We start from the raw sequence: 10,662 nt of genomic DNA, 5'->3' as shown, positions 1-10,662 counted from the left end.
GCTTCACTGAGTTTATGAATTTACATTCATATTTTGTTGAAGTATTATTCAATAAATATATTCATAAAGGATTTTGGAATTGTTGCTATTTTTAGAATATTTAAAAAAAATCTCACGTACCCCTTGGCATACCTTCAAGTACCCCCAGGGGTATGCGTACCCCCATTTGAGAACCACTGAGCTACCTGATATAATCCATTATTACATGTCAAACTCAAGGCCAGGGGGCCCGCCACATAATTTTATTTGGCCCTCGAAAGCCTGGAAATAATATGCGTCATTAAAGTACTTTATATGCAGATTTAACCTGTGACCAACTTGAGATTTTTGGAGTATTTTATTTAAAGTGCCCCATTGGGATGCGATATCATTTTAAATAGTGCAGGATAAGACATTTTATATTCTTAGACCATAGTCAAGGAGCTACCGGTAGAACTCTGGACACCCGAGTATATATTGACCTGAATTGGATCGGGTTTAAGCACCATCTTTAAAATGGAGGTGTGGTGGTTTGCATGCTGGGAGGACTAGTCCTGGTGAGGATGTGTTCCAGTCTTGGTAGAATACCAACAGAGCACCATGCATTTCTAAAAGTCCCCTACGGACCCGTGGTCACTGGAGACCGGGCGCCACCAGGTACCCGTTGAAGGTGATGTAAACGTCCACGTCGTCGCTGTAGACGGCGTTCTCCCGCTCGCGCTTGTAGAGGCGGAGCCACACCTCGTCGTCCAGCGCCAGCTCCAGCATGACACTCTGGCTCTGCATGATGGAGCGCTCGCTGGGCTGCGCGTAGAGAATCACCTGCTCCTGCTCGTTGTGCATGAGGTGCAGGTAGGTCTCCTTGAAGTTCCAGGTGTGGACGTTGACGTTGAAGAAGTAGACGCCGGGCACGTAGCAGTAGAACTTGCCCTTGAACATGTTGAAGTGCTCGTGCGGGTTCACGAACACCGTGTCGAACACCAGCGCCTGGTAGTAGTCCACGCTGTGCAGGGACTTGCGGCGCCCCACCGAGAAGGACGAGTGGGGGGTCTTGCAGGGGTCCCCGGGGGCGCCCGCTTGGCCTTTGCTGCCTTTGAAGCCTACCGGTCCGAATTGGCCGGGGGGTCCTTCCAGACCTGGCTTACCAGGCGTGCCTTTATCCCCTCTGTCGCCTTTATCACCTGCACGGTGGGGAGGAGGGAAGGATGATCATTAATACATTAGTCTTTGTTAGCTTGTACTACATAGCATGGCATTTAATCTACAAAAGCCAAAACCAGTGAAGTTGGCACGTTGTGTAAATGGTAAATAAAAACAGAATGCAATGATTTGCAAATCCTTTTCAACTTATATTCAATTGAATAGACTGCAAAGACAAGATATTTAATGTTCGAACTGAGAAACGTAATTTTTTACAGCTTAAGTTGTTCAACAGTCCGGGGGTCTCCGTTGTGGTATTTTAGGCTTCATAATGCACCACACATTTTCAATGGGAGACAGGTCTGGACTACAGGCAGGCCAGTCTAGTACCCGCACTCTTTTACTATGAAGCCAAGCTGTTGTAACACGTGGCTTGGCATTGTCTTGCTGAAATAAGCAGGGGCGTCCATGCTTGGATGGCAACATATGTTGCTCCAAAACCTGTATGTACCTTTCAGCATTAATGGTGCCTTCACAGATGTGTGGGTTACCCATGCCTTGGGCACTAATACACCCCCATACCATCACAGATGCTGGCTTTTGAACTTTGCGCCTATAACAGTCCGGATGGTTCTTTTCCTCTTTGGTCCGGAGGACACAACGTCCACAGTTTCCAAAAACAATTTGAAATATGGACTCGTCAAGACCACAGAACACTTTTCCACTTTGCATCAGTCCATCTTAGATGAGCTCGGGCCCAGCGAAGCCGGCGGCGTTTCTGGGTGTTGTTGATAAATGGCTTTGGCTTTGCATAGTAGAATTTTAACATGCACTTACGGATGTAGCAACAAACTGTAGTTACTGACAGTGATTTTCTGAAGTGTTCCTGAGCCCATGTGGTGATATCCTTTACACACTGATGTCGGTTTTTGATGCAGTACCGCCTGAGGGATCGAAGGTCACGGGCATTCAATGTTGGTTTTTGCCTTTGCTGCTTACGTGCAGTGATTTCTCCAGATTCTCCGAACCTTTTGATGATATAACGGACCGTAGATGGTGAAATCCCTAAATTCCTTGCAATAGCTAGTTGAGAAATGTTGTTCGTAAACAATTTGCTCACGCATTTGTTGACAAAGTGGTGACCCTCGCCCCGTCCTCGTTTGTGAATGACTGAGCATTTCATGGAAGCTGCTTTTATACCCAATCATGGCACCCACCTGTTCCCAATTAGCCTGTTCACCTGTGGGATGTTCCAAATAAGTGTTTGATGAGCATTCCTCAACTTTATCAGTCTTTTTTGCCACTTGTGCTAGCTTTTTTTGAAACATGTTGCAGGGCGTCAAATTCCAAATGAGCTAATATTTGCAAAAAAATAACAAAGTTTTCCAGTTCAAACGTTAAGTATCTTGTCTTTGCAGTCTATTCAATTGAATATAAGTTGAAAAGGATTAGCAAATCATTGCATTCTGTTTTTATTTATGATTTACACAACGTGCCAACTTCACTCGTTTTGGTTTTGTAAATATATATATAATTTATTTTTGAAAGTTAGTAATTGATTTTGAATTGGGATGAACAAGAATCATGATTTGGATGTGAGTTGATTTGTTGTCATCGGTTCAAATGTGAACGGTACATCCTCGGTGCAAAGTAGATGACAAAAAGGTCTGTGAGGGTCTTGGCGTGAACTGAAGCCAAAGTGGTAGTGAAGCCTTTACGAGGGTCGTAAAAGAAAAAAGGGACCGGAGAGCTCTTAAAACAAGGATCCAGTTTTTTGTTTAGGAACAGGAATGGACGTGGTTTAGAATGAGCGACCGCAGTATTAGCCCAGCGCCAGGCCGACTGACACAAATAAAAGCCAAAACCACTTTGAGCTCAACTCCAGTGTCTGGTCCTGAGCCTGGGTCAAAACCAGTAGGAGAAGATAAGACCGTAGGGTTCTTGTTTCACCTACACTGTTTACGCCACCAAGGCCGTTTTAGCCAATCAGAAGCCTGAAGAAAGCCATCTCTGGAAAAGGCTACAGAAAAAAACTTTCTGCGGAAATTTTGATGGGCCTGCTACCTGTGCTGTGAACCTCTGGGAATGTAGACACCTAGGCTGCAAAATTGGCTAAAAAAGTTAGTGTGCTTATGCTAGCATGCTAACAGTTAGCGTGTGTCAAGTACCATGATATACGACTTGAAGGTGTACAGCTGCAAAATTAGCTAAAAAGGTTAGCATGCTAACATACTAACATTAGCATACTGAAAGTAGGCACGTACCAAGTTATATGACTGAAATGTACGGCTGCAAAATTGGCTAAAAAAAAGTGTGCTAATGTTAGCATAATAGCATGCTAACTTTAGCATGCTAACAGTTAGCATATGTAATTTCAGTTCTTATAGGTCTTGCACATGTTAAGAATGGACAATAATAAAGCATCCTGAATCCTGATCCATCCTGTCGAGTACCAATATATGACTGAGGTGTATGACTGCAAAATTTACTTTAAAAAAAATTAGCAAGCTAACTTTTAGCATGTTAACAGTTAGCATGTTAGCACACTAATGTTAGCATGCTAACAGTTGGCATGTAACAAGTATCAAGACATGTGACAAGGTGTACAGCCGCAAAATTAGCTAAAAAGCTTAACATGCGAACATACTAACATCAGCACACTGACAGTTAGCATATGTCAATTAACAAGTTATATGACTGAGGTGTACGGTTGTAAAATTGGCTAAAAACATTAGCGTGCCAATGTTAGCATGCTAGCACGTTAACATTAGTTTGCTAACAGTTAGCATGTGTAAAGTCCTAAGTTATATTATTGAGGTGTACATCTGCAACATTGTCTAAAATAATTAGCAAGCTAAATGTTAGCATGGTAGCAGGGTAATGTTAACATGCTTATAGTTAACATGTCAGTACGCTAACGTTAGCATGTTAACAGTTAGCATGTGTCAAGTATCAAGTTATACAACTCTGAGGTGTGCAGCTGCAAAATTAGCTCACAGGGTTAGCATGCTAACATACTAACAATAGCATACTGACAGTGGGCATGTGTTAAGTACTAAGTTATATGACTGAGGTGTACTGCTGTAAATTTAGTTAAAAAGTTAGTGTACGTGTTAGCATAACTTTAGCATGCTAACAGTTAGTATGTGTGAAGTATCAAGTTATATGAGTCGGAGGTGTACAGCTGCAAAATTGGCTAAAAAAAATAGTGTGCAAATGTTAGCATAATAGCGTGCTAACAGTTAGCATGTGTCAAGTACCAAGATATTACAGAGGTGTACGACTACAAAATTAGCTAAAAAAAAGAATATACAAAATTAGCAAGCTAACTCTTAGCATGTTAGCATACTAACCTTAGCATGCTAACAGTTAGCATGTATCATGATATATTACTTTGAGGTGTACAGCTGCAAAATTTTATGAAAAGGTTAACATGCTAACATACTGACATTAGCATACTGACAGTGTTAATTAACAAGTTAAACGACTGAGGTGTACGGTGGTAAAATCGGCTAAAAACATTAGCGTGCTAATGTAGCCATGCCAGCACGATAACGTTAGCTTGCTAACAGTTAGCATGTATCACGTACCAAGTTATATGACTGAGGTGTACGACTACAAAATTAGCTAAAAAGAAATAGCAAGCTAAATTTTAGCATGTTAACAGTTAGCATGTATCATGATGTATTACTTTGAGGTGTACAGCTGCAAAATTTTATAAAAAAGGTTAACATGCTAACATACTAACATTAGCATGCTGACAGTGTTGATTAACAAGTTATAACAAGTTAAACGACTGAGGTGTACGGTGGTAAAATTGGCTAAAAACATTAGCGTGCTAATGTAACTATGCCAGCACGATAACGTTAGCTTGCTAACAGTTAGCATGTGTCACATACCAAGCTATATGACTGAGGTGTACTGCTGTAAATTTAGGTTAAAAATGAGTGCGCCAAAAATGATGGATGGATGCAAACGTTAGCATGCTAACAGGTAGCATGTGTCAAGTATGGAGGTATATTAGTCTGAGGTGTACAGCTGTAAAATTGGCTAAAAGAGGTAGCGTGCTAACGATAGCACCGATTCACTGCTTCATGTAAATAAATAAATAGGTGCTTCTTCCACAGCAGGCCCATAACGAAGGAAAACATTGGGGTTGGTCATTCTTTTCAGGGACCTAAATTGCAGTTTGCACGTATGAAAGTCTTGGAATCCTCTTATGTGCATCTGTCAGCTTGTGGGTGACCTGGAATGTCCTGCTTCAGTCGGTGGTGGAGACTGTGGTTCCTGACTGTGGACCAAGAACTCACAATTGGAGTGACTTGTGTGCCAGTGTGAACGTGGCTGTGAGTGGAAGAGGAAAAGTCTTGTCATTCACAGTCCAGGGGGGCGGGGCCAAGGATGGGTCCGCTCATATCGGACACAGTGCAGGCCCTTTCGTTCTCGTGGAGCTCTGATTACATGTTCTCATCAAAAAAAAAAAAACTTCCCCCTGGGCCGTGTGAGGATCTTCTCTCGTCACGTCTCTGTCTCTCGTCAAACTGAAAGCTGATTTTGAAATATGTAAACACAAAAGTGGTGATGGGGTTCAGAAGAAATAGACATGCAAACTTTACGACCCGTCTGCGGAATAAACGCTGGGGTGATTTACTGATATGAACCATGACTTTGATGAGTTGTGTGACTGTGCTGGACTAAACAAGACAAATGACTTATTAACTGTAAGAAATTATAATAATAACATTACCTTTTTTTCTGTTCCAGTGCACTTATTAAGCACTGCAGGGGAACATAGACTATGCTATGCTACACTACGCTCTACAATGCTATGCTTTGTCATGCTATGATATGCTGTGCTATGCTATGCTATGTTTTGTTACACTATGCTGGGCTATGATATGCTATGCTATGTTACACTACGCTCTACTATGCTATGCTTTGTCACGCTATGGTTTGCTGTGTTATGATAGGCTATGATATGCTATGCTAAGCAATGCTTTGTTACGCTATGCTATGATATACTATGCTACACTACACTACGCTCTACTATGCTATGCTATGCTTTGTCATGCTATGCTATGCTATGCTATGATATGTTATGCTATGATATGCTATGCTACACTCTACTATGCTATGCTTTGTCATGCTATGGTATGCTATACTATGATATGCTATGTTTTGTTACACTATGCTGTGCTATCTTATGCTATGCTACGCTACACTATGCTATGATATGCAATGCATAGCTTTGTTACGCTATGCTATGATATGCTATGCTACACTACACTACGCTCTACTATGCTATGCTATGCTTTGTCATGCTATGGTATGCTATGATATGCTATGCTACACTACGCTCTACAATGCCATGCTATGCTTTGTCATGCTATGGTATGCTATGCTATGATACGCTCTGCTACACTATGCTCTACTATGATAATCTTTGTCATGCTATGCTACACTACACTACGCTGTACTATGCTATGCTTTGTCATGCTATGATATGCTATGCTATGATATGCTATGTTTTGTTACACTATGCTGTGCTATACTTACGCTATGCTACGCTACACTATGCTATGATATGCTATGCAATGCTTTGTTACGCTATGCTATGATATGCTATGCTATACTACACTACGCTCTACTATGCTATGCTATGCTTTGTCATGCTATGGTATGCTATGCTATGATATGTTATGCTACACTATGCTCTACTTTGATATTCTTTGTCATGCTATGCTATGCTACACTACACTACACTACGCTCTACTATGCTATGCTTTGTCATGCTATGCTATGCTGTGCTATGCTATGTTTTGTTACACTATGCTGTGCTATACTTACGCTATGCTACGCTACACTACGCTCTGCTATGCTATGCTTTTACGCTATAATATGCTATGCTATGTTTTGTTACGCTATAGTATGCTATGCTATGCTTACGCTCTGCTATGCTTTGTTACGTTATGGTATGCTATGCTATGACAAGCTGTGCTGTGCTATGCTATATTTTGTTACACTATGCTATGCTAATTCTATGCTACGCTAACTCGTTTCACCTCCTTTGTAATGTTCCAAGGTGGGCTTCGAGTATTTAAAGGGGCTCTATCCTACATGTCCGACTTTTACAACTGGCGTACATTTCACATTTGAACTGTTTCTCAACGGTGCCAAATTTTGGTACTTTTTGTGTCTGTTTACGTGTTAATAAATGTACATTTTTGAAACGATCAAATCTAAAAGAATAATGTAACTTTTAACATCGACAACTAAGATGTATCTTTTTCATCGAGTTTCATTTCTAAGTATGCATTTACTTACGGTTTGTCCTAAGTGTGTTTCCGTAGTCAGGAAGTAGTCTTTGCCATTAAGTGAAACGTACCAATCTTGTCTTTTGAGTCCTACAAAGTCTTTATATTGTAAGTAATGTACTATAGTTACACACCGGCTGTTTGATTGTAACGTGCATCTCAGTTGTGGCTTTTGTTACCAAATGGCCAGGTGTTACTAATGCTAATCAGAAGCATGTATATGGCATATGCAATGTAAATTAGCATCGAGCTAGCGCATTTCGGAAAGCGGTGCCTTTTGTATCGGACGCACACGTAACAACAAAAGTATCAAAACAAGATTTTACTTAATTCGTTCGGGGCTTAAATTACACTGATCGGCTTGAAATTTCTCGCACATGCTGTTAGAATAACTATATATACGTTATCACACAACTGTTATGCTTAAAGGCTGTTGCTATAGTTATTATCTATTGTGCTCTTTTCTGCTTTGTTGAAGGGCACAAAGTTTGTTATCTTCCACGGCATATGACGGGTGGCCTCGCCACAGATGTTTTATTTGTCTTAGCCCGCTAACAGCCAAGGACTTCAAAGTACCTCAACGAAGATATTTGTGACCACTCCCTTTAGAGGCAGCCTCGGTCGATGTTAACTAGGGAACTCCTGAATAAATAGAGGAGCGCGTGGGGCTGTACCTTAGAGCGTGGTGAGAAACTGTAACTGAGTGTGCAGCCCCAGATGTTTCTCCTCATGAGCTAAATTGGACTCTGTCTCTGCGTGGCTCCTTGCTTCTTGTCTTGTTTAATAGATAGTTCAGTGTTTGAACCTGACACATGCGCTCCACAAAACAACCCACTGTAACTTCCAGGTGTTTAGTTAACTAGGGAACTCCTGAATAAATAGAGGAGCGCGTGGGGCTGTACCTTAGAGCGTGGTGGGAAACTGTAACTGAGTGTGCAGCTCCAGACGTTCTCCTCATGAGATGAATTGGACTCTGTCTCTGTGTGACTCCTTGCTTCTTGTCTTGTTTAATAGATAGTTCGGTGTTTGAACCTGACACATGCGCTCCACAAAACAACCCCCTGTAACTTCCAGGTGTTTCGTCTAATCGCCAGGAAATTTGGCACTAACGTTTAAGGGACTGACAAGCACACGCGTGTAGAATTTGACGAAGATTGGTTGAAAAACATGAATCAAAACATCTTTATCAGCTAACAATATTTAGCTACTAATTATACAACCATTTTTATCCTAATGCTAGCATGTCTTTAGTTAACATTGTGACCATTTTGAGTCCACCTTCTCCTACCTTTGAGGATGGTCATGTTGACCACGGTGCGGACCTCGGGCACGCGGTAGTGTGCGGGGCCGGCCTGAGGCTCCGTGTGGTCGCAGCAGCGGCGGCAGTAGCGCATTGGAGGCCGGGAGGGGGAGGGGAGGCAGCACGCCAGCGGCAGCAGCAGAAGAAGCCTCAAACACGCCGCCATCGGAGCTGCTGGAAGCAAAAAGACTCGACTTTTGAACTCGGTTACCTCAAACTTCCGTTAAAGTCAATAGTAGTCGAGTTCCCTTCCCAAACAACAACAATACAGAATTCTGACCTTGGATCTCACCTCAGTAATACCATAGGGGTCTTCAGGGGCCCCTACTTATATATCTTGGAACAAATGTGTTTCTCTAAAGGCTTAGTGGCCACATACGTGGACAGCACCTTTTTAGCTCTTATTTCCAAAATTGTGTACACTACTGAATTGGGGTCTTATGGCCACTTATGTGGACACTTCTACTGCCATCTGGTGGTGTCAGAAGAGTATAACATACAATGGAATTTGGAAAAAAAAAAGGTGTAAAAATAAGAATTAGCATGTCACTAAACATGAAGTACACGTTTGTGTACTTATGGACTAAGTACATCATATCAAACGATAATTCTTAGTTTTTATTCTAATTAGTGTCCATTAAGCCCAAATAGCAAAGAAAAAAAAAAAAAAAGCATGTAAACAAACAGCTTGGGCCTTAATAGGCTAAACAGGCCTTAAAGGTACCTTGTTATTGTGCAATACTGACATATTCAAATGCTAGCAGTTGTGCCGCTAATATCTAGCTGGAAAATAGCACGCTAACAAATAGAGCGCTAATCGTGAGCCGCGACTAGCACACAAATCGCTAGATAGCAATTAGGCCGCAAATCTTGCCAACAAAGCTATTTTGTCAAATGACAAATGATACCTGTTAGCATGCTAGCTTTTTTCAAGCAAATTTCGTAGATATACTCCTCAGTCATATTTTGATACTCAATGCATGTTAATGTTAGCATGCTAGCATTACAAACAGATTTTTAGGTTAACACCGCAGAGGTACAGTATGTAGTTTGGTACTCGACACATGTTGCAGTTAGCATTTTAACATGGTAACATTAGCATACTAGATTTTTTTAAAGGTAATTTATCAGCTATACACCTCACTGTCATATATTTTGTTGTTTTACTTATGCTAACTGTAAGCATGCTATTGTGAGCATAATACTGTTGGCATGCTAGCTTTTTTAGCTCATTTTGCTCATATCTTTGGTTACTTGATGTCTTGCTTTTGCGGACTGTAGCTAATTAAAAAAATAATAATAATAATTACATTAGCATATTAGTTAGCTTTTTCATTTTGCAGGTATACACCTCAGTATCAGCTATTTTTGTCAATTGACGAATGATACCTGTTAGCATGCTAGCTTTTTTCAAGCAAATTTCATAGATATACTCCTCAGTCATATTTTGATACTCAATGCATGCTAGCATTATAAACAGAATTTTTTTAGGTTAAGACCTCAGAGGTACAGTATGTAGTTTGGTACTCGACAGTTAGCATTTTAACATGTTAACATTAGCATGCTAGATTTTTTTAAGCTAATTTATCAGCTATACACCTCACTGTCATATATTTAGTTGTTTTACTTATGCTAACTGTAAGCATGCTATTGTGAGCATAATACTGTTGGCATGTTAGCTTTTTTAGCTGATTTTGCTCATATCTTTGGTTACTTGACGCTATCCAGCCAGCGGGCTAACTGTTAGCGTTTCAGTGCATCTTTAGTTCTTCAGGTTTTCCCGGAATTTCCAGTGATTTTTTCCCATTTACACAATCTACTGCTTAGCCCACATTTCTAATCTGATTCGAACTGTTTGAACGTGGACCCCAGCTTACCATGAATTGATAAACGTGGACCTCGACTTAAACAAGTTGAAAATCTTATTGG

The 10,662-nt window shown here is 40.9% G+C and overlaps 1 protein-coding gene across 2 annotated transcripts in view; it reads right to left on the bottom strand.

Moving 5' to 3' along the window:
• Positions 1-318: 318 nt before the first annotated feature.
• c1qtnf6b (C1q and TNF related 6b) overlaps positions 319-10,662 on the bottom strand; it is a 16,721-nt gene continuing 6,377 nt past the window's right edge. Inside the window, exons 2-3 of one of the 2 annotated variants that reach the window (XM_061984574.1) lie at positions 8,722-8,907; positions 319-1,160 (exon numbers count right to left, since the gene is read on the bottom strand). In XM_061984574.1, coding sequence (XP_061840558.1) covers positions 613-1,160; positions 8,722-8,899 — 726 coding nt within the window. In that variant the 5' untranslated portion in view covers positions 8,900-8,907 and the 3' untranslated portion in view covers positions 319-612. The remainder of the gene's footprint in view (positions 1,161-8,721; positions 8,908-10,662) is intronic. The other variant, XM_061984575.1, reaches the window with a different exon arrangement.

The sequence above is a fragment of the Nerophis lumbriciformis genome, linkage group LG25 (assembly GCF_033978685.3).
Source record: "Nerophis lumbriciformis linkage group LG25, RoL_Nlum_v2.1, whole genome shotgun sequence".
NCBI classification, from domain to species: domain Eukaryota; kingdom Metazoa; phylum Chordata; class Actinopteri; order Syngnathiformes; family Syngnathidae; genus Nerophis; species Nerophis lumbriciformis.
This window is presented reverse-complemented; position numbering and strand designations above follow the sequence as displayed.